Raw genomic sequence first — 25,058 nt, forward strand, 5'->3', positions numbered from 1 at the left:
CTCACGCTGGACGGCCCCCTGCAATCCACATAAGTGTGTCTCCATTCACGAGTCTTCCTGTGTCTTGTCTGCACAACCACCGCCCCAATCCACCCCCCGCCCTATCAAAGGCAGTTCGCAACGGGGTACTTGTGCTGGCAACTGGAGCAGTCAGGGAGCGATAAAGGCCAAGAGGTGCCAAAGACCATGTACACTTCAAAGTGGTCTATAGAGCATGGGTTGTTGTTCCCATGTCTACCTCCAGACCCCGTGTCTCCTGCCAAGCATCCCCCCTCACGCTGGACGGCCCCCTGCAATCCACATAAGTGTGTCTCCATTCACGAGTCTTCCTGTGTCTTGTCTGCACAACCACCGCCCCAATCCACCCCCCGCCCTATCAAAGGCAGTTCGCAACGGGGTACTTGTGCTGGCAACTGGAGCAGTCAGGGAGCGATAAAGGCCAAGAGGTGCCAAAGACCATGTACACTTCAAAGTGGTCTATAGAGCATGGGTTGTTGTTCCCATGTCTACCTCCAGACCCCGTGTCTCCTGCCAAGCATCCCCCCTCACGCTGGACGGCCCCCTGCAATCCACATAAGTGTGTCTCCATTCACGAGTCTTCCTGTGTCTTGTCTGCACGACCACCGCCCCAATCCACCCCCCGCCCTATCAAAGGCAGTTCGCACCGGGGTACTTGTGCTGGCAACTGGAGCAGTCAGGGAGCGATAAAGGCCAAGAGGTGCCAACGACCATGTACACTTCAAAGTGGTCTATAGAGCATGGGTTGTTGTTCCCATGTCTACCTCCAGACCCCGTGTCTCCTGCCAAGCATCCCCCCCTCACGCTGGACGGCCCCCTGCAATCCACATAATGCCACGACATATACATGTCATTCATTCACAAACACACCCCTGTTTCGAATTCTTTATAACCCACTTCATATTTCTAATGAGCACTTCTTTGCGCTTTGCTAGTCAACCCGTGAAGGTGCTGGTTATCTGCTCTTCGTCTCTGTGAACTTCCGTGACCACTTCGAGGAAACTCGTCAGTTTGCAACCTGTGAACTGCTCCCTGTTCTACGACAAGAAACTACTCTGATCCCTGCATCAAACTGTTTGTTCATCAAGGTAAGGCCATGTACCATAATCATTTTGCGTCCAATTTCTTTTCGTTCAAGACAGTACATGCAAGGAACTAGTCACATGTTCTGAGTTTACATTGGTATTCATAGAGAATTGTTGATCTTTACTTTTCAGAACTTTCCACAATGCCTGCCTGTTCCATTGGCGGTTGCCCTTCGAAGACCCATAAAAAATCTGAAGGTACTATAATGCATGTTTTCCCTAAGACAATAGATCAGATAAGAGAATGGGTCCAATATTGCGGATATCCACCGTCTGAGCTTGAAAGTAGAGTCCTAGAGGTCTTTGCGGACAAGAGGGGTGATCGATACCGCATCTGCAGCAGGCACTTTACCTCTGACATGTACTCGACATCATTGCTAATAAAGAGGAACACACCGCGAGCGAGGCGAAAATTGCTCTCAACCGCTATTCCCACTCTATTCGTCCACATCCCTCCACTGGTGAGTCAAGTTTACGTATTTATCTCTTGGCCTTGCGGTAGTGTGTAGCATTAGCTAACAATAATTTCCCCATTTATGTATCCACTCAATATGAAGGCGGAAGATTCTCCATCCGTGTCGTTATTGCAGTCATCAGCCACTTCAAGCGCCTATCGGGTAATCTTACTTGGCTATTCTGCCACTGACTTGTTTTAGGCATGTAAATCAATAGTTTTAATTTATCGTGTAATTATGTTACCTAATGGTACACCCTTGTACTCGTCCTCTAGTCTTTGTTTTCAGTTATAATTATTGTTATCCAAAATAATGCAAGTACTGTCTTTCAGGGAGATGCTGAGGAGTCTAACGTATTGACGACTACCGTTGATGTCACTCAGATGCTCGAGGTACGTTTCAGGACAGTTCCGTCGCCCTCCTATGTGTCTTCTTTTTTCAATTTTGTGTTCATTACTAATGAAAGTCCTATGTTTCAGGGAGTCGATGGAGCATTAGTCCAAGAAGAAGTGGGAGCATGCAGTTACGGGTCGGCGCAACAGCTTGCAGAAGTGTGCACCGGAGTCCCTTGATGTTCTTATGCATTTCAAGGTATGGATACTGACAGTTCCATCAAGTGAAATCATATGACGTGATTACATCCGCTATACTTCCTTCTTTATTAACGCAAGTACTATGTTTCAGGGAGATGACGGAGCTTCTTCTACAAGAACATCACCCCTAGTAGTTGATGCAGATCTCTGGGTGGTGACACTTCCAACGATCAAGCAAATCGAATCATATTTACATATCCATTATTTATTTTAGACAACTGATCATTTGTGCAGGTCTATTTAGATGAGCCGTTCACGCCTGCACAAAGTTTCTGTTCTTTTTATCAAAATAGAAAACCATACTAATGCAATTACTGTGTTTCAGGGAGTCACTGAAGCATCATCTTCAATAATATCATCAATGGAAGTCTATGAGGAGCCCGAGGTATGGATCTTGACAGTTCCATCTAACTAGATCAACAATGCGTGAATAATTGTCGTTTGAATGTTCTACACAAAGCGTTCATTCGTGTTTTGCTATTGAGATGTACGTGGGTATTGGTCCCCAAGTACATTTTGTGTTTTCGATATTATTATACATACTAATGAAAGTTCTATGTTTCAGGGAGTCGATGGAGCGTCAGTGCGTGATGGATGTGCTTATCATGAAAATGTAGTCGTTGCAGCGCAAGAGGAAGTGGAGATATGCACACACGAGTCGGAGCAACAGCGTCCTGATGTTGAAGTTCGAGGCAAGAAAGTTTCAAAGAAAAGAAAGCAAAAGAAGGTTAGTGTCCTGGTCACTATATTATGTTGTTTTTCACTGTTAATAGTTCAATACTGTAAGTTGTGTTTAAACTGAACATCCCTTTTCCAATCTGTCCTCTAGTTGCGAGTGGGTGTACGAACTAGATCTACACAGACAGTGAAGCGAACGAGAGATGTTGCTTGTCAAACCTTTTGGCAGGGACTTGAGACTGGAGATGCATCGTGCCAATGGGAAGAATATGAAGTGATTGACAACGGAGCTATACCACATGCAGCCATTGATAGTGAATGTCCTCCTGGTAGTTCGGATGCAGTTGGAGATAAATTCACAGAATCCACACCCGCAAAAACTATGACCGCGAGAAAGTTGAAGAAATTGTCCTATTCACCCATTGCCGGAGAAGGAACAGATGTTGCAATGGAAGAGAATGAAGTGGACTACAATGAAACACCTTCAATATCACTGAACATAGCGGAAGACGATATCAGAGATTCTACCTTTCATGTGAGTGACATGTCCTCAACGTTACAGGCCGAACCAGCTGGGATGCAGAGTGACAGTATAAGGAAAGAGGCCAAATTCATTGTATTCGATAGTTGTTTGATTGATATTATTATTCGGTTGAAATGTGGGCATTCGGTAGGTGGGGAAGTATGTGGGGAGCCATTGATTAATGTGACTCGTGCAATTCGAGGCACTAACCTTAAAATACATGCCACCTGTACAAAATATCATCCTTTCTCATGGTCTGCACAACCCATGCTGGGACAACTGCCAGCAGGCAATCTACTTTGTGCAGCGGCTGCACTTTTTAGTGGTTCAAGTTTTAAAAATTTAGAGTCTTTCTTTCAGTTTGTGGGAATCCATTTCATTGCGAAAACTCAGTTCTACAAATACCAAACCGATTATCTATTTCCAGCCATTAGCGAAGCTTGGAGAATGGAAAAAATGTCTATTGATAGTACATTCGCGGGCAAACGGTTCAGGCTAGCCGGTGATGGACAGTGCGACAGCCCAGGATTTTCAGCCAAGTACTGCACCTACCACTTTCAGGACATGGAAAGTAAGAAAATTGTGAGTTCGGTGGTCGTGCAGGTGTCACAAAGTACATCCTCAGTGGCCATGGAGAAAGTTGGCTTTGTAGCATCATTGCAAGAACTACAATCGCGGGGAATGGTGATCGACCTGATAGCCACGGACAGACACGTTTCAATTGCCAAGACAATGAGAGAAGAGTACAAAAATATAAATCACCAATTTGACGTTTGGCATCTTGCAAAAACAATCAATAAAAAATTGTCGGCTGCAGGTAAAAAAAAAGATATGCAAGGTATTTCACAGTGGTGCAAGTCAATCAGCAACCATCTTTGGTGGAGCTCAAAAACATGTGGAGGGTCGTTGGAAATTCTGGAAAAATGGCGGTCAGTAATGCTACACTGTACAAACGTGCACAGCTGGAACACGAACCAACATTTCCACAATTGTGAACATGGCCATTTGTCCACAGAGGAGGCACGGAAGAAGAAGTGGTTGATTCCTTCATCACCCACTCACAAAGCCATTGAAAAGATTGTATTTGATAAAACTATAACAAAAGCTTTGAGGGGACTCACGGAATTCTGCCACACAGGAGATTTGGAGGTGTTCCACAATATGTGCCTAAAGTACAGGCCAAAACGATTGCATTTTGGCATGGAGGGCATGATAAATCGGACTCTTTTAGCGGTCTTGGCACATAACCATAATGTCGGCCGTCAACAAAGTAGGACGACCGGAACTTTAGGGACGCTTCGCTACAATAAGGCCTTCACTAAAAGAAGTAAACAATGGGTGATCAAACCAGTGTTTGAGGATATGCAATATGAGTTTATTGAGAGACTTATTGTTGACGTCCTAGATAGGCACATAAATGGAGTTGTGAACGAACCTGTGCAGGTGACAACTGCATTGCCACCCAACATTGCCTCTGTTCCATGTCCACCTAAAGAAGAGCTCATTGAGAAATACACATCACGGTTTAAATGATTGTAATTTGATTGTCTGTTCTCTCGAGTCTCCTCATGTCGCAGGCCCATTGAATATGTTTATCTATCCAACCTTGTTCATTTGCGCATTAAATTAAACCAAACAGTAATATAAATGATTTTTCCAAAAATATAGAATGTCTCCGTATTTATGGTTATGTGGGGCTGCAAAGCACGCAGACAAAATGCAAAGATGGAGTGTAAATTTCAAGTCCTGTAAGACGGCCTTACACTGAATGTAGCTAACTAGGAATGTGTGTTCGTTCAAAGTGAAGGTCAGCTGCTTTGATTTTTTCTCGGGTGCCAGAATGGCCCACGACTCAGTATAAGGTTCTATTGTTATTTGACCTTGACAGGCCGGGACCACGTAAGAAACGATAATGAATATAATTTCAGAAACGAAAGCCATTTCATGTTCGTTCATTAGAAGAAATAAAACGTCGGCATAGAAGGAGTGGTATTTCGGGGCTGCCCTACGCACAGACACAATGGAAAATGCAAATATAATGTAAGTAACTCTTTAGATGAGTTTATACCGCAATTTAATTACTATACAGTAGCTTTAAAGACGGGTTAAGTTGTACTTGTTCATTCTATGTGGCATATTGTTTTGTACCGCGCACTATCTTGGGGAGAACCGTCTCCTTTTACGGAAGCACCTCAAAACCTTCCTCTTTGCTTCTGCTTTCTCTCTCCCTCTCCCCTGCTACAACTGGTCCACTGTCTGCGACCTCGGTCCTGGGCCCTTCCACTCTCCACCTGCACTCCCTGTCAACCCCTGCACTGGGGGACTGTCTCAGTATCCTACAGCCCCCCCTTGACGTATAAAACCCAGTTGCACTGTCCTAGCTATGAAATAATTTCCAGACCTAATATATAAAATGAATAATTTTAATAAATATCTGATGGTGAGACTAATTTCCTTTTTTATGTTTTTTAAATAGATACATCGTCCATTATTGTCTGTGTCACGAGTACCAGACACCGGCGGATGGGTTTTTTAACCGCCAGTTGCTTCTCCGCGTGAACAACGTTAGCACCCTGACCATTTTGTGGGACGATCGCCACGTACAAGTATGCCCTTACGCGGTACTAACGGCTAGATGCAACATACAGACCGTTGTGGTGGCCTAGTGCCTCGTTGTTGGAACAGCCATGCGATTATCAGTGCGACCGAAGAGCTTATTTTATCGTAAACCAACACCCTGTCTACTGCACACGAACATCGCTTGCCTCAAGACGAAATATTTTGGATCGAGAGCAAATAAAAATTCATTGATCTAAGACCCTGTGTACAGCAAAGGAACATCGTGTGCCTCGAAACTAACTTTTTGGAACGTGAGCAAATAAAAATGCAAATCGCTGAATATTCTCAAAACATTTGATGTCAAATAAATGTACTTTGCCAAATGTACAATCTTGCCGTTTGCTTTTAAACCACAGTTTCATATTCCGAATTGTGGCGCTGTATTGTGAGATGATCTAAGACCCTGTGTACAGCAAAGGAACATCGTGTGCCTCGAAACAAACTTTTTGGAACGTGAGCAAATAAAAATGCAAATCGCTGAATATTCTCAAAACATTTGATGTCAAATAAATGTACTTTACCAAATTTACAATCTTGCGGTTTAATTTAAAAGTACAGTTTCATATTCCCAATTGTGGCGCGCTGTGTTGTGTGAGCTCATCTGTGTTGATTTCCTGGTTCTGTGTGGAGTCGCATAGAAGACGCCTGGGCGCGTTTGCCTACGCAGCACAGTCACGGATAGAGGCGGGGAATATGAATGTTTTGATCAAGTCTGTTTCAGGGGCAGGGGATTTGATTTAGTGCCGCAAAAGCAGGTGAGCCAGGGCGATGGGGGGAAATGATAGGATTATCATAAAATGGCGGATGTTTTCGAGTGCGTTAATGGACGAAAAGTCGGGTAAGGTCCATAGGAAAGTTTTCTACGATCTACCGATTTATGCTTAAAAACACATGGCCGAACCGTAGGGACAATAAAAAAAAGTCCCGGAACTATCCTTTAACAGCCAGCAGGTTTGCTGGAATTTGTTTTTTGGCACCTTTAACTTTCGCATTAAGCACCGTCCTGGGTCGGGCCATGGCAAGGCGGATGCGTTGTCCCGTCTTGCAGGGGGTGGGTGCACTTCCTATATACCCCAATACAATCCTAGAGAAAACTCATTTTGTTTGTCTATGTACACCACCTCCTAGTCTGATTACCAAGGTCTGTGATTGGGTCTACCAACATCCTGCTAGCCTGCAGGAGTGGAACACAACATATCATGAAGGCTTACCCTTTTGTCTAAGAACGCTGTTCCTACCGACACACCAAACTATACTCCAGGCTCTAGGATGGTCACATGATGCACTGACCAATGGACATCCTGGTCAGAGAAGGACTTTAGCTCTCCTTCAAGGCTGGTGTTGGTGGCCCTCCATGTGTAGGGATACCATCTACTATGTTGATAGGTGTTTCATCTGTTCCCAGGGCAAGGTCTGGAAGGGTAAACCACTTGGTCTACTTCGACCCGTGCAGATTCCCCATAAACCCTGGCACATGGACTCTATGGATTTCATCACTGATTTGCCAATGGTCCAAAATTATGATACTATATGGGTTTTGGTTGACTGTTTTACAAAAATGGCTCGCTTTGGTATTCCTTCTGCTCCTTTGCTGGCCGATCTCTTCTTTTGTCATGTCTTCTGCCTATTTGGTCTCCCGTCCATCCTCATCTCGGATAGAGACTCCCAGTTCACTTACGGCACTCTTGGGCATTGATGCCCGTTTTTCCTCAGCTTATCACCCTGAAACGGATGGCCAAACCGAATGAGTAAACCAAACTCTAGAACAATATTGGAGTTGCTTGTGTTTGTAACATCAAGAGACCTGGTTCCACGGCCCATGTATGGCAGAGTTCGCTTATAATAACGCACCCCATTCTTCCACAGGCTTCTCTCCTTTCTATTCCTTGTAAAGTCAACACCCCTGCACATTACCAATATTGGATATACCACCTACCTCTACCCCTTGTGAGAAACCTGAATGTGTCTCACTTACTAGTCCCCAGGGATCTGTCATTGAGATGGCCTGGACACGGCCATCGTTATTGGATCCAGTTTCTGCGGGTGGACCAGTGCGAGAGAATCACCTGGATGGGGGTGCTCGGGGAGTGGAAGTGGGACACAGACGGTTGAGACGTGGTATCCCCTTCCTTATAACACCTTTTCCCATCCTACCCCACAGGATGCGTAAAAACTCAAACCCCCACCCCCTTTTCCTACACAAACACTTTCTCACACTGCGAAACACAGCGGGCTAACACCAGAGCCGTTTACCTGACATGTAATGCTGATAACTACGCACACCTGATGGCCCTTTCCCTTCCCCACAGGGATAAAAGGCGGAGCACAAGAGCACACTTTGAGCAAGGCCGAAACGCACAAGGAAGCAGCGATTCCAAGATGACATTTCAATCGAAGGAGAAAGGCAGGAGGAAACCGAAAGGACAACAAGCAGGGAATTGCCCTTGCCCTTTTCAACCCTTACCTGCAAAGCCTTAGAAGACAGAACTATAAGACCGCAAAATGCAGCTGGCGATTGGTGTGACAGGTGTCAATGCTACACAGGGCCCTCCTGCACTAATAGTCAGGGCGGAGAAAAGAGCTTGCTGTCGTGGTCTCATCCTTGACTCCGGAAGAAAACCCAACAAGTTCAACACAGCCCGTGAGTCGGAGGAAACGGATAGAAAACCGGACTGTATTAAGCTCATAGTTGCAGTGGCAATGTTAGAGAGAATTCTCTATGGCTAATTTCCCTTACCTATAGAGTCCCCCAGTAGCTTTGCTGGTTTTGAGGGGTTTATTTTTTTCTCCTGCTAAGAGTGAGACCCTTTTTACCACTCTTAGAGAGATTGCTAGTGTGTGTTTTAGGCTATCTTGTGTGCTTATGGTCTATGGGGTTTTTCTCACCCTCATAGGATTCGTCTTTTTACTTGTGTGGTACACAGCACCCTCCGTGCCGTACCACAGAGGTGTCGTAGCGACCCCCAAACATAGACTCCATACCCTGTGATTGACTACTGTCTCCCAGGGCATGTAAAGTCCCATTGACTTTACTAGTCAATCCTTATGAACAAAACCAGTACAACCCATCTTAATATGGAAGTACTGGAAAGGGTTAATAATTTTTCCTTAGTGTTCATTTTCGAGGGGGTACTGTAAAGTCCCTCTCTCAAATGTTTCTGGCTGGAGGCAGTGGTTTCTACCGTAAAAATTTGACCGTGAATATTTTCCTATGGGATTTTCCCATTGTTCGAGGCTACCACTTTTACTGACAGCCTCTAACATACCGCCGGTTTATTTTTATATTAACTTTACTCAGGTAGGTTTTTATTGCCAGAACTTTGATTTAATTTCTTTCTCGTGTCTTTCTCTATAGTCCTAACCCCTTTGTTCATCCTTTTGGCGGGCTTCTGCACAGAAGCCCTTCTTTCGGCGCCACTGAGTCTGGGGTAGACAGGATGTGTGGGAGGGGGAATAGGCACTCTGAACAGGGTTGCCTACGCAACCCAAGTCGCACTCTGCCCTGATAGGCTGGGGGGTTCTCCCGCCGGGAGAGCCACCCCACTGTGTGAGTGACAGCTAGGCTGTATGAATGGGGGTCTTGCTGCATAAAAACAGGGTCCTGAGGACTGGAGGACTGGAGGACAAGACGTCGCCACTGGAACTAAGAAGCCGAAGAGGAGAGAAGCCAAAGACATCTGCAACAACAGTGTCTCACCCCTTTTCTCCACATGACGAGAGAAGATATTCATCTGCAAGAGCCTTCTTCCCTTGAGCTGGTGGGGCTAACCAGTTTGACAATCGCCTTCCAGGACCTGCTTTGGTCGAATCGCCAGTGCCCTGCACTCGGAGACCGGATAGCCAGGCACCTGTCCACCACAACCGCGATTTAAATGAGCGTACCTTATAATCCGTTTCGGCATCATCGCGGCTGGCTTCTTCCCTGGGCAGTGCAGTAACTCGAACCTTCCTCCACAACGAGAGCCTCTCTTCCTCTGGTGGACAACACGAAATGCAGTAACTGCTAGGAACCACCGCTACAGCAGGAGCTGCTTCCACTTTTTCAGGTACATTGTTCCGCCAGGCCTCCCGTTCTGCGGTGCACTGCTAAAGGTGTTTGAAATCCTTTACCTACCTCCTGGGGTGGCCGCCCTTATCGACAAACATTATCTTTTACCTTCTGCACCCTCCTTTTGAATCATTAAACCAAAGAATTGACTGCAGCTACTAGAACACTTTGATCCTGGGCACATTGCTCTGTACCACTAACTCTGGCACAGGCCTATTGACTTTGGCTAAATCTGTTACAACTGCCTTCACTAGATTGCGTTTTACCCTCAACTGTGTTGGTGCACCAAGAACTCTTATAACTACTCTTCCTTCCCTCTTAAGTATTGTTGAAGTGCCATTTTGCTCAGTTTTCACCTATTTATGACTATTGCTAAAGTGTTACCTAGCCTAACTTGTTCACAATCCACTTGGGAAGTGTTGCTAGAGTGTTTAAGAGGATAATTCTGTATAACTTGTCCTTTCCCTCCCTTCTGAGAAATGACTAGAGTGCCATTTTTGCTTGGTTGACCCTGTGCCATTTTGCTCAGTTTTCACTCTTGCTCAAACTTGTATCTAATTTAAATAGGGAATTGTGTATACTTTTCTTGACTATTTTAACTTGCTTTTATAAATGTGATTGATGTGTTGAACTAGAAGTGTGTAAAATAAATATATATATTCCTTTTAATACAAAGCTTTGGTCAGTGTTTCCTTGTGCCATAGTATTGTAGTCCTATTGTGTAAACCCTGAATACTGCTCATCTCCCTCTTGAGATAAGTCTGACTGCTTAGCCACAGCTAACAACTAAATCTTTGTGGTACAGACTGATACCAAAAGGCATTTATTGCATATACCTGTAGTCTTAATCTTCTGTAGTGCTCCCTAAAGCAACTGCACAGGAATCTGCCGAACAGGCAACATTTGCGTAAAGAAAAGAAGATAATAGACAAAGGTCTTTTGTGAACTAACAAGGTATCAGGGTTAGAGTGGTCCGGTGCCATATGGGCACTCATTCGAAATACTCTAACAGAGGCCCCATTCATTAACATGGCAAGGGCTTTGAGAAACCGTAATGTGGAAAGAATAAGCTGCCCAATTGTCTAAAAACACATTAAGATTCTTGAATACTACAGGACCCTAGAGCCCAGGGGAGGCCCGGGAGGAATGTCAAAGTGGTCATACAATGGTTGAGTCAAAACCCCTTGTACAGTCTAAAGTCTTTGACACATTGTGAATTGAAAAGCTAAAGTGAACTGCATTGTGGTAACAAATGTGAACACGACTGAGGGACGTCCACAGTGTGACGTTGGTCTGAGCCCGATTGAGGGAGGCTGACATTGTGAAAGGGATCGGAGCCCATCTGAGGGGGATCCTCGGCTGAAGAAGAGTCGGCCAACCTGAAGATCTATAGAAGGAACTGTTTGTTTATGGTTTGTGATATATCAGGCCCTCTGAAGCAAGAGACTTTGCATGAAGAGACTTGGACAGAGAAGTTCCTGATATTGGAAAAGGAACTGTAAACTCGGGCCAGAGAAGCCCCAGAAGTGCACCGTACCTGAGAGTCCCGCCTTGTCCCATGTTTCAATCGTGGTGAAGGACTTATCCTTCTGAGAACACTTCTTTCTTTCTTTGTGAACATTATCCCACACTATGTTGTATTTAGAGGTAAGCACTGACAATATATTTTTCTTGGTATAGGCCCTGTTCTTTTTACTAGACTCCACTAGGACTGTATTATTATTTTTTGATGGTCCTAGCTTGCTCCCATCTTAGATTTAGGCTTATATAAGGCGTTTATCTCACACATTTCTATCGGTTAATAAACACCCTTGAACTGTGATCACTTGCGTTTGTCTTGCTTTGATACCATGCCTTCCTTACAACCTGCTGCAGATTCCAGCTTGAGGAACATCAAGGCGATACACAGGCAGATGTCGACACATCTCCAGGATGCTCCGGCTGCAATGTGTCGCTCGGCAGACAGGCAATGTCACCCGGCTCCACTCTATGAAACCGGTGACAGAGTCTGGTTGTCTACACGGCATCTCCGTATCCCTGGTTACAACAAGCTGCGTCCTCGTTTCGTGGGCCCATATCGAATAAATTATAAGTTACTCACCATAATGACTAACGTACTCTCAGTCCTTAGTCCCCTTTCCTCCATACTGCATTGGCGTCCCTTCCTAGGGACGGGAGACAGAACCTTTTTCAGCGATGTGGGCAGGAAGGCGTATGCTGTCATGTCGCTCCACTCCACTGAATCTGAAATGTGTCGCAGAGGGACCCGGGGCCCTGCCCTTGCCAGGACCCAAACTGGTGGCACTTCTTGTTGTCCCAGGTGGCGAAGAGGTCCACCTTGGGGTGCCCCCATCTGGTGAAGATCTGCCGCAGCACCTGTTCGTTCAATTGCCACTCGTAATTGTCCACCCCCAGTCTGCTGAGCCTACCCGCCTCCGGGTTGGATTTCCCCGGAACGTGGACTGCCGTGAGGTAGATGTCTCCAGGACCAATTCCCACATGCTGACTGCTAGTCTGCACAGTGGAGGGGATCTGGTACCCCCCCTGCTTGTTGCCACAGAACATGCTGGTCGAGTTCTCTGTCTGGATGAGGACGACCTTGCCTCCTATTGCTAGCCAGATGGCCTTCACTTCCAGCCAATTTATATGGTTCTCCTGCTCCTGCCGGGTCCAGGTTGCATGGATGCTCGGGTTCTCAAGAGTGGCCCCCCAGCCTTCTAGCAAGGAGTCCGTAGTGATGGTGATCTGTGGGGAAGTGTTAGGCAGAAACCTGTGCAGTTTCCTTAGGGAACACTGCAAAAGATTTAGGACTACAGGTGTTATCAGTAAACCCACTTGGTAGCAGTCTGTACCACCTAGATTTACCTGGTAGCTGTGGCTGAGCAGTCAGACTTCCCTCAAGAAGAGTTGGGCAGCATGCAAAGTACACACAATAGGCACTCAGACACAATAATACAAGCAAACACTGACCAGAGCTTTGGTATCAAAGTATATAATTATTTATTTAAAAACACACTGTTTGAAACACTCCAGCACTCTTATTGTAAAATACTCTAAACACAGTTACTATTATAATATATACAACCCTTATTCCTTATCAGATAAGTCTTAGTTAACACCACTTATTTTCATACAGAGGTGAGCACTTAACTATAGATGGCGCTCCAATAAGTTTATGAAAAAGGGAGGGAAAAGACAGAATATGGAAAGGTACACCACTCATTTAGGAACACTATTAGCAAGGCAGCAGAGCAAAAAGTCACTTGTGAGCCAAAGTCCATAGGCTGGGCCCACTCTTAGAGAGAGCAGAGCACAAATGCGCCCAAGATCACACAGTTACACTAGGCTTAGAAAGTCTTGCAGAGAGTTCGGAGAGAGTTTAGGGAGGCTTAGAAAAGTTTAGCCAGGGTGTCCCAGGCTAACACAGGTTCGAAAGCCAGGGGCTAAATCTACCCTGTACAGTCGGTGGCAAGGGAAGCCAGGCGGAACACGGTACCTTAAGTGGGAAGGATCCTCCAGCGGTGGCAGTTGTTCCTGGCAGTGATTGCAAGTCTCAGCATCGTCCAGGGGAAGAGAAGATCTCGACTTGGCGGAAAGCTGAAGGTCGTTGCACTGCCAGGGAAGAAACCAGCCGCGGAGTTTTCCGGTTAAAGGTAGTACCCTTTATTTCGCGGTCGTGGTAAAACGTGGTATTCTGGTTGCCGGGGTGCGGGGCACAGGCAAGGCGGCCACGAGATGCGTCGGGAAGGGGAAAAGACGGTGAAACTGGTTATCCCCACCAGTCAAAGGAAGAAGACTCTCCGGCGGGAGGTCTCCTCTGTCGTTGGGAAAAGTGGTGAGACGGTCCAGCAGGGCTCCACCGGCGGTGTCGTCGTGGTAGGTCGGCTCAACTTCTCCCTCGTCAGATTCTTAGGTCCTCTGGCGACTTCTGAAGTTCCAGTCCCCAAAGCCCTGCTTTTATGCAGAAAACCCCCAAACTCAAAGTGCCTGCCAGTGTTTTTTTCAAAGCAGTCTTCTGAGAGTTAATGACTTAATAGGAGCATAAAATGTACTACTGGTTTAATACAAATGTCCTAATCAGGTATGCCTTCAGCAACCCCACAAATAAGCAGTATGCATGTTATTCACTCAAGTTCTGATAAAAACAAGCATTGGATAAGCCAACAATTTTGGCTTGTGTATAAGCATTAGGCATTTTCCTGGCACTTCTATTAGATGCCTAAGTACAAGTATCATTTTGCACCTGCTACCATCAATTGACAGTTAATGGACGGTGCCTGACAAGTGCCTTTCTCATGCCTACACAAAAGGCCAAACTGTTGACATTGCCAATGATTGTTTTAATGAGGCATGACAATATCATTGCCATTATAGGCAAAACGAACGTGAGTGTTCTTTTGTAAGGAGACCTGCCTATGTTGGCACAATCAGTATGGGGATATTGTTTTTATGCAACATGACAATATTTCTGCCATTATATTGAAAGCCAATGAGAGTGTTCTTAGGTGGGGAGAATGGCCTTACAGCAAGCATGGACATGTATTTCTAATGTGGTGTGAGAATATTACTGCCATTACAGACAAAGAAATGTGCGTGTTCTTAGATGGGGCGACCGGCCTATGTTTTCACAGCCAGTATATTATAAGTTACTCACTGTAGTGGCTAACGTACTCTTAGTCCATAGTTCCCTTTCCTCCATACTGCATGGGACGGGAGACGGAACCTTTTTCACCAGAAAAATCTTCTTCCCTGCTAAATTTAGAGGTGCACGGAGGCGCAGCCCTGCGAGCATGCGCTGCCTTGACTCCGCCCTCCGGCACCACACCTCAGTCCCCAAAGACGCGTCGACAATAGATTTACCATTGCCAAATGACGCCAGATTATTAGGGGGGAGGATGGTGGGACGTATGGCGGAAAGGGGACTATGGACTAAGAGTATGTTAGTCACTACGGTGAGTAACTTATAATTACTCTTACGTCCCGTCCGCTTTCCTCCATACTGCATGGGCGATTACAACTGAATGTAGCCCCAGGGTGGAGAGGAGACCCTCCGTAAGCAAACAGGTTCCGGAGAACCGCCTGTCCGATGGCCGCATCTGACATGGAGCCGGCATCCAAACAGTAATGCTTGCAGAAAGACGATGGAGTGGCCCATGTGGCCGCCCTGCTTATGACCTGCCAGGGGACATGGCGCTGAAAAGCGATGGCCGTTGCCTTGGCCCTGACTGTGTGGGCATGCATGTTAGCTGGAAGGGGTCTATGCTGGCCCTCGTACGCTTCCTTGATGGCAGAGACCATCCAGCGGGAAATGGAGGCTTTTGATGCCTGATAGCCTGCCCTGTCGCCTACAAAAGCGATGAAAGGGCATCTGACTTGCGGAAGCCCTTGGTCCTGTCCAGGTAGAATTTCAGGGCATGCCCGACATCTAGGCAGTGCAGAACTCTCTGTGGCTCGTCCTTCGGGTCAGCAAAGAATGTGGGAAGGACGATCTCCTCGTTCAGGTGGAAGGCTGATGGCACTTTAGGTGGAAATGCCAGATGGGTCTGCAGGACCACCTTATCCTTGTGAAAGGTATTGTACGGATCTGAGGCGACTAAGGCCTGGATCTCGCTGACCCTGCGCGCCGAAATAAGGCCGACTAGTAGGGCCGTCTTGATGGTGACCAGCCAGATGTCCGCGGACGCCATAGGCTCAAACGGCTTGTATGCAAGGGCGCCCAAGACTAGGTTCAAATTCCACACGGGGTGTGTCTTCCTGATGGGCGGGTAGAGTCTAGCGAGTCCTGCCAAATGTCTCCTGACAATCGGGTCAGAGGAGGAGAAGACCCTTTCCTCCGAATTCCTGTAGGCCCCTATGGCTGAGAGGTATGTGTGGCAGGTGTTCCCCTGCATGCCAGAGTTGGCGAGGTGCGCCGAGCAAGACAGTACGTCGTCCAGTGAACAAGCCAGCGGGTCAATAAACTTGGAGTGGGCCCAGTGGCAGAACCTGGTCCATTTACTTTTATACTGGGCTCTAGTAGCCTTGCACCTAGCACCCTGTATGATTTCCAGATTGGCCTGGGATAGGTTGAGGTGGCTGAGTGTCACCTGCTCAGGAACCACGCTGTGAGGGCCAGCGTCTGAGGGGCGGGGTGGACGACCCTGCCCCCCTGCTGTGTCAGAAGATGTGCTGGGCCTGTCGGGAGGTGGATTGGGGGGACCTCCGAGAGGCTGAGCAGCTCTGAGAACCATGGCCTGGCTGGCCACCACTGAGCTATCAGAATGACGTTGAGCTGGTGAGACTCCTTGAACTTGCAAAGCACTCTGCGAATCAGTGGAGTGGGCAGGAAGGCGTAGGCTGACATGCCGTCCCACTGGATCCATAAGGCGTTGCCCAGGGAGCCTAGGCCCTGCCCCTGCCAGGAAGCGAACTGGGGGCACTTCTTGTGCCTGGCGGCAAAGAGATCCTCCTGGGGGAGGCCCCCTCTGTGGAAGATCTCCTGTGCAACAAGGTCGTTCAGCTGCCACTCGTAGCTGTCCGCTCCCAACCTGCTGAGCCTGTCCGTTTCCAGGTTGGATTCCCCCGGGAGGTGGACCGCCGTGAGGAAAATCTCGTTCTCCAAGGCCCACTCCCACATGTTGATCGCCAGTCTGCACAGGGAAGGGGACCTGATCCCCTCTTGTTTGTTGATGTACAACATACTGGTCGAGTTGTCTGTATGAGGACAACCTTTCCCTTGAGACGTGGGAGGAAGGCCCTGAGCGCTAACCAGATCCATTCAGTTCCAGCCAATTGATGTGGTTTTCTTGGTATTGATGGGTCCACTTGCCGTGGACCGAGAGATCCTCCAGGTTGGCTCCCCAGCCCTCGAGGGAGGAGTCTGTGGTAATTGTCACCTGTGGGACGGGGGGCCTGAAGGGCTTGCCCATCCGCAGATTGCAGTCCCTGGACCACCATGGGATGTCCAGTGGAGAGAGATGGGGATCTTGATAATTTTGGCCTGCAAGCCCCTCTCCTGGTTCCACGACACTGCAAAGTGGAGTTGAATCCCCCTCATCATGAGTCTTGTGTGGGGACGGCCAACAGCACCGCCGCAAAAAGACCCAGAAGATGCTGGTACCACCAAGCCGAAGTAGCGCGTCAGCTGAGAAAGTGGGACGGAGCTCTCCTGATGGCCGAGATCTTGTCCTCCGAGGGGAAGATCCTTTCGGAGCGCGTGTCCCAGATGAGGCCCACGAAAAACAAAGACTTAAGATTGAGCGAAAATCCCAGGTCGTCTAGCATGTTCATCAGTGCATGGGAGGAGTGGTGAACTGCTTCTTGCGATGTAGCCCTGAAGAGCAAGTCGTCTAGGTAGGGGTGTATATGGAGGCCCTGAGCCCAGAGGAGGGCTGCCACAGCATTCATGAGTCTGGTAAAGTCCCTGGGGGCCGAGTTAAGGTCAAAAGGGAGGACCGTGTACTGAAAATGGCAGCCCATGATCCTGAACCGGAGGAAAGAACGATGGGGTTGCCAGATCGGGACGTGCAGATAAGCGTCCTTCAGATCCAGGGAGCACATCCAGTCTCCCCTGCACAATGTCTCCGAAATAAGGGCTGGCTTAACCATCTTGAATCTCTGAAGAGGTAAGTAGAGGTTGAAGGTGGAAAGGTCCAATACAACTCTCAGGACAGCCTGGTTCTTCTTCAGAATGGTGAAGATCCTGGAGTAAAAGCCGAGCCTCGCTGGGGGCTGGAACTTCCTCCATGGCCTGGCTCAGGACAAGCGACCAAATCTCCGCCAAAAGAGTTGCTGTCCCAACCTGAGGGAGAGGAGGAGAGGAAGGAGGAGAGGCAGGAGTAGGCAGACATACTCCCTCCGAGGAGACTATTAACAGGATCCAGGGGTCCGCAAAGTTCTGTCGCCAAAAGTGTGCGTGAAGAGCAAGCCTACCCCCCCACTGGAGACACGTGGACCCGGAGCGGTGTGTCAGGACTTCTTACCATCGGAGACAGAGGCGGAAAAGGGGGGCTTTGATGCTTGCGCCGATTTGGGGCGGTGAGCATTCCGGCTGCCTAGACCTCACTTCCTGGAAGCTGCGCAAGCCTCCAGATGAGCGACCCTTATCCGAGCATTGTTGAGACTAGGAGTACGCTTTGGGCATGGTCTTTGTCAGTATGGATAAAGACTTAGCCGTCTGAGAGCTGTTCTTCTTTTTGTCCAGCTCTTCGTCCGTGCTGGAGTGAAAGAGGTCACTGCCCTCGAAGGGCAGATCTAGAATGCATTCCTGGACGTCAGGGTTGAACTTGGTTGCCCTGAGCCAGGCCATCCTTCTCATGTCCGTGGCAACGCATATGGCACGTCCAGAGGTATCAATGTGTGTCAGGGTGGACTCCATGATATCCTGAGCCACGATCTTGGCTTCGACTAGCCCCGCCTTAAAACCCGATTGGCTGGAGGCGGTGAGTTCTGGGAGAAAGTCAGCAATTTCCCGCCATAATCTCTGGTTGGCGACTGCCAGCATGGCGTCAGCGTTGGCCTGTCGCAGATGCAAGGAAGCATTGGAATACAGCTTCTTACCGCAAGCCTCCAAGGTTTCTTCCTCCTTGCCTAACAGTGCCATAGATTACTAAGACGAGGACGACTGAGGCTTGGAGTAGAGTGACGCCGCAGCAATGACCGCAGAGTGTGGCTCAGGGTGGGAGGAGAGCAACAGTGTATCCCCCTACCTCTGCCTGTACTTGGCGTCCAGGCAGCGGTTGACCGGGTGGACAGAGTGGGGTTTGAGCCAGCCCTTCTTGGTGAGGGGTCCACGTCGGTCTGCAGTGGAATTCCCGTTCTGACAGAAGGGCACCTCGTGAGGACTTTGTTAGGGAGAATTCTCATTTATGGCTAATTTCCCTCACCTATTGAGTCCCCCAGCAGCTTTGCTGGACTTCTGGAGTTTATTTTTTCCACTTGGTAAGAGTGTGAGATTTTTCCCCACTCTTACCTGTGTTTTGCCATGTGTATTTTTCTGTTTTTGTGATTTTGGACTCTGAAGTACACCACTTCAGTAGCCCCCTTCTTTTGTGTGCGTCACCCAGCACCTTCAGTGCCGTGGCACCGAGTTGTCTTTGAGACTTCCCCCCGACTCCAATTCTGAGGCTGACTACAGTCCCCCAGAAAAGGGTAAAGTTGCCATTAACTTTATTAAGTCAATCTACCACAGATCCAGTACACCCCATCTTCCATGGAGTACTGGAAAGGGTTAATTCGTATCCCTTTTTATCTGTACCTCCTAGAGCACTGTTTCGCTCTTTTAACATTTAGACTTGGCTGGTGGCAGTGGTATCTACCCTAACTTTTCTACCGCGATTATATTAGATTTATTTATTTATTTATTCAAATTTGTAGAGCACACGACAGCCTGGGGGCATCGTGGCGATAAACGTGGAATTGTTGTTGGCTATTATATTAGCCTGGAACATAAACCCGCTTGACCAAATTGTCTTTCTTTGGCTCCGTTTGGGTTTATTCGCCATTTCTTTTTGTTAAAGTCCTTCTTGTGTTTTACTTTGCGTGGCAAACTAGGATCGCCTTCTTTGTTCACTGTCTTTTGGCGGGCTTCTGCTCAGAAGCACTCCACCAGGCGCCTGGGTGTCTAGGTGGGCTGAATGTGAGGGAGGGGTGTAGTCACCCCCTGCACAAGGTATCCTAGGAAACCCAAGTCGCACTTTGCCCTGACTGGCTGAGGTGGTTGTCCAGGCTGGACAACCCCCCTGCTGGGTGATTGACAGCCAGGCTGTGTGAATGGGGGTTTTGCGCATGTCTCTTGGGATAGAAGTCAGAGAGTCGCCACTGGAACTACAAGGAACCAAAGAGAAGCAGAGAGAACGACGACTGCTGCAGCTACCCCGTTGCGGTGAAGCCCTGCTGCAGTCCTGAGCTATCTACCCTTCAACAACTAAGAGAAGATTCAGTCCGGAGTCTTCCTTCCTTGAGCCTGGTGGGGAAAACCAGCTAATTTTCCACAGCCAGAGGATCCTCTTCCTTGGTCGAAATCGCTGCACACTGCTGTAGTGGTCCGGATAGCCATTTGAAGAGCCTCTCCTGTTTTTAAGGAGCGCACCTTTTATTCATTGTCGCTGCTGCCGGCTTCATCCCTGTGTGGTGCAGACCCCCTTCAGATGTCCTCCTTCACAACGAAGCTCCAGGAATCGTGGGTCTGCGGGAAACCAACATGAACAACAGCGAGGGCACCAGCTCCACCATTGGAATAAGGTACTGTGTTCTGCTTGAGGAAACTGGGTGAACCCCTTTTCTTCATCTCCAAGCCTTGCCCTGGTCTTCCCTCCTTCTTATAACTTTTGCTTCCAAACACTGACAATATCAAAGTACTTTTGGCTACGTTGAATCGTGAACTGTCCGACTGTGTGATCTTCGGCAATAGGCCCTCGGTGTCACTTTACCCTGGCTCTTGCCCTTTGACTCTTGAACTCCTGTCTCTGAGTGTGTCTCGATTCTGTCTGCCTAACCAAAATATTGCCTGTGATTTTTGCCTCCAACGCCCTCGGGGTATCTCAGGTACTAAGTGTGTTTTTGCCCCGGTAGCATTTCATGTCACGGATACGCGTTTAATTAGTAGACCGAACTGTCAAAAAGTGATCGCAATCGTATTCGCGGTAACGTGTTTTGTTCGTAACACCGGTTCATCCAAACACAAGGTACTTACCTTGAGACATACTGTACAAAGTGAATTGGTTAGTTGTAGTATATTTGACGTGTGGTTTTGTGTTTAAGTTTAATAGAAGTGTTGTGTTTATAACAAATGGTATAAAAATAAATGTACTTATATTTTTCTACCTGAAACCTTGAGTCAGTGTTTGCTTAAGTCACAGTAATTGTGGTCCATTTGTGCAATCTCTGCTACTGCTCATATACTCTTGAGATAGGCCTGGCTGCTCCGCCACTGCTACCACTCTGACATAGTAGTACAGGCTTGTACCAAAGGTAAAACTTGTATTGCCACCTGTAGTCTTAATATTGTGTGTAGTGGTCCCTAAGGGCACTGCACAGGATTCTGACTAACACACTTCAGTGAGGACACCCTCTGCCGGCTGTTCTACCTGGGGCTGGGGTAGGCCCAGTTATTCCCTCAGGCCCGAGAGACGCTTGTGGAAGGCCCTTGCTGATGATGATGTGTCAGGATCATCCTCATCAGTATCCGGAGGGTCTGAGGGTTCCTGTGGAGGAGTATCCGGAGCCGGAGCCTGGGCACTGGGACCACGGCCGGAGGCTGAGGAAGAGGAGGAGGCTGGTATGGAACCGCCTGTGAAGTAGGCTGAGGAGCCAGAGGAGGCGGCTGCGCCGGGGCCTGAGGCATCGGCGCAGGCGCCTGTGGTGCTGCTAGCATAGCGGGAAGGACTTCCCTGACTGCGTCCTTGATGAAAGCCCCCATCTGTTGAGACTTCATGAGGACGAGGAACCTCTCGAAGATACAGTCCTCACTGGCCGAAGAGGAGAAGGAGGAGGAGGAGGAGGGCATGGACGGGGTAGCTAGAGGCAGCTGGGGCCGCTGCCGAGCCTGTACATACGGCCGCAAGGGAAAACAACCCTGCGCATAAGAAGGGTAGGCTGTAGGCCACGTACCTGGTTCATGCCAGTCCCACCTCGACACTCGTTCTTCGCCGAAGTCCTGCAGAGGCGTCGAATGGGTGTTCCTTTCTGGCACATAGGCCATTTTGTTGAGCTGCCTACCACGTGGCTGTGACGTGTTGCTCGGCTCGCTGGGGCCGGCCTCTGCCAAGTCTCTTATGTGTGAGGCATGTTACTTGCCCCGCTCCTCGGGCACGGTAGGTGTACAAACCTCGACCCGTGGGTCGTTAGAGCTGCATTCAGGCACCCCCTTAGATGTACTGCCGGTAACAGGGCATAGCCCCTCGGTCATGATGCCGGTACAAGGGCGGAGCCGCTTGGGTGCAAGCCCGGTAACAGAGCCCAGCGGCCCCTCAACAGTGGCACCGGGAGGATCCAAGGACCCCTCAGCCCGGAGTCCGGTAGCTGCGACAGCCTTGGTGCGTGTGTTGGTATAAGGACCTGAGAGGCCCCTCCCGCGCAGGAGAGTCCCTGGGAAGGAGTCACCCTTGCACAGTTCAGATGAAAATATAGGCCCTACCTCAGGCCTGGATCGATGCTTCACGAAGTTCTTGAGATCCTCAGAAGGAGACCACTGAAAGATCTTCCCTCCACCTGGCTAGTCTGTTCTTCAGCGCTTTCGAGGACAGCTAACCACACCGAAAAGGCTTGCCAACAGTGGTATGGGCCAAGGCAACGTAGGCAGAGGACGTGGGGGTCTGAAGTCGGGAAGAGCCCATTGCAGGATGGGCACCTGCTGAACCCTTTTGAAGTCGACATGCGCCGGGGAGGAGCTGTGGCGTCTGAGGACCCATTAGCTATGATAAAAGACAAAAGAAATTATAGCGGAAGAATCTGCGCATGGAATTACATGGCCGAAGCCAAACCCAGGAGCGCTGGTGAATTCGGCTCGTTCCCATCGACGTGGAAAAGGGGCTTGAGGTTTGGCACTGGAGGGCGGAGTCAGGGTAGCGCATGCTCCCAGGGCCATGCCTAGGCGCGCCTCTAAATTTAGAGGGGAAGAAGATTTTTCTGGTGAAAAAGGTTCCGTCTCCCATCAATCGCGAGGGACGTCCATGCAGTATGGAGGAAAGGGGACGGGATGTAAGAGTAGGACATGTTTTTCTAGTGTGGCATGGCAATATTACTGGCATAGGCAAAGCCAATGTGAGTGAACTCCCAAGAGGAGACTGGCCGATTAGTGGCACAGCCTCCAAGGGCATACTTTGTTAATGTGACATTACATATATTACTGGGATTACGGGAAAATCTCTCAAATGGGCTGACTGCCATATAGTGACACAGCCAGCATGGAAATGTTTGTACACAGTAGCATGACACTATTAAAGGCTTTATAAGCATAGGCAATGTAAGGGTTCTTACATATAAAAAGCCAGCAAACACATTTTTTTATGTGTATCAAAAAGGTTGTTTTATTGCTGTTGCATTACTGGAATTATGAGCAAAGCCAACAGGAATTTTCTTCTCGTGAATAATACTGTATGGGAAAACTGACATATGGGCACAGTCAGCAAGGACGTGTCTTACAGTGGCATTATATGCATTATGGGTAAAGGCAGTAAGAGTGGGTTTTTATGTGGGAATACTGGCATATATTGGCACATGTAGCATGAAAATGTCAGGTTACACTGGCAGAATAATGGGAGATATTGTGTACAACTGCATCAATAAAATGTATCTGAAAATTCTCCCGGGTACCGCTGATAACCTGGAAATCACTGCATTTTTATCATGTGTTCACTTACCTAAGCATTTGTAAATTGTATAGTTTTTACCAAATTGATCTAAAAGGTGTGCTGTAAAAAGTACCATTTTAGTCCTTCATCAAAAAAAATTCTCTGGGGCTCCAGAATCACTTTTGCATGGTTTGGGCTTTCTCGCTTCCCTTGGTCACTCTCGCATATTAATGGAAATATTTACACTTCTCCAATTTAAAAAATCACCAGCCGCCACTATTTACAATGTCATAATCTATGTCAGCAAAAAACCTCTGGTGAAGGCACAACTTCCTGCTTGAAGTTGTCAGGAATATCCAGTAACTAGAGAAGGGTAAATTATTCAATGAGTAATGCTGCGCTCTAATACTACTGAAAAAATAATGCTTCTGACAATAAGATAGCTAACAATGAGAAAATGTACTTGCAATACTAGGATAAAGAGAAGAAAAAGACCCAACAAAATATCTCCTTAAGTCGAAGCAGTTAAATAATTGAAACAGTTTTCACAACAGTCCTTAAATTGGAGCAAATTATGTGGTGTGGTACAACAGATGCAACAGAGAGACACAAATTACACTGCAAGCATTTTTATGTTTTAACTGTATAAAATGTCTTTCCATATCCACTACACTGCAGAATGAATGCCAGACCAGTTGTCTGTGCCAGTCAGATAGCAGAACAGAATAGTTTCCAAACTCAAAATGTTCAAGAAATATTTCCAACATTGCTGGCACTACCCCCCATTTGTAAAAAGAGATCCAGCGCAAAAGGTACCTTAGCAGCCTTCAATAAAACCTCCCTCTCCTCTTCATCTTTCCTTTGTTTTTCCAGTCTTTCTAGTTGCTCAAAGAATTTCAACTGAGACCGGACATCTGTAGCCTGATTATACCAACCATATTCCTGTTAAAAGAAAGTTTGTTTAATCAACACATTCAAATGGTGTACTAGCAAACACAACCTTTATATTTGGACATGTTACCAGATTAATAACTAGTTACTGAAATGGAACAATCATTTTAATCCACAGTTCATTTTATGTCAAGTAAGAGACAAAGATCGAATGACCAACTAGACCAATACATTCAGGTTCTCTTCAATTATATTAGTAACCCTGTACAGTATGGGACAAGATTAATATGTACCTAAATTGTCAGAATCACCCATAGGTTCAAGGCAAAAAACATCAAGGGAAAGGTGAAATTAAGAGTTACAGACGTATTCTCACTAACTGTGGCTGCTTCAGGGTTCCAATTTGGATGTACATTTTGTCAATGTCTCTCCCAGCCATTCTGGCTTCTAGGATGCCAGGGCCACCCCTCTATTCACACCCTTTGGCTTAAGGGTGTCTCACATCCTTCTTCTAAATTCACTCCTGGTCTCTCTCTTGATACTTTAATAAAATAGTCTCCAACTGCATGGTACTTTGTCCTTGTCTGAGCGCCACGCAGACTCCTTTCGCTCTCCAAGCAACAGGGTTTGTTTGTTAGTTTGTTTCTTTATTTATATTGAGCACCAGATCCAGGGGTATCAGGGTGCAGTGGTTACAAGAAGGCTCTCAGTTTAGGTTACACATGACAAGTATACAGATCAAGACGTAAGGCAATGCAGTTACAAAGTATCAAGTAAAGAGAATAAAAGTACAAGCAGAAACACTATACAGATAACATGAAAACAAACTCTGGAGATTATTTACAGTGTAGTTATTATGACAGCCCTTAGTGGTCAT

General features: G+C 47.5%; 1 protein-coding gene across 4 annotated transcripts in view; it reads right to left on the reverse strand.

Moving 5' to 3' along the window:
- The window catches only part of LOC138527959 (transcription initiation factor TFIID subunit 4-like), a 3,082,360-nt gene that overhangs the window by 1,267,389 nt on the left and 1,789,913 nt on the right, over positions 1-25,058 (reverse strand). For all 4 annotated transcript variants that reach the window (XM_069639368.1, XM_069639358.1, XM_069639375.1 and 1 more), the window contains one exon: positions 24,107-24,232. In XM_069639368.1, the coding sequence (XP_069495469.1) occupies positions 24,107-24,232 (126 nt within the window). The remainder of the gene's footprint in view (positions 1-24,106; positions 24,233-25,058) is intronic.

The sequence above is a fragment of the Ambystoma mexicanum genome, chromosome 1q, assembly GCF_040938575.1.
Source record: "Ambystoma mexicanum isolate Mex_15411 chromosome 1q, UKY_AmexF1_1, whole genome shotgun sequence".
Taxonomy (NCBI): Eukaryota; Metazoa; Chordata; class Amphibia; order Caudata; family Ambystomatidae; genus Ambystoma; species Ambystoma mexicanum.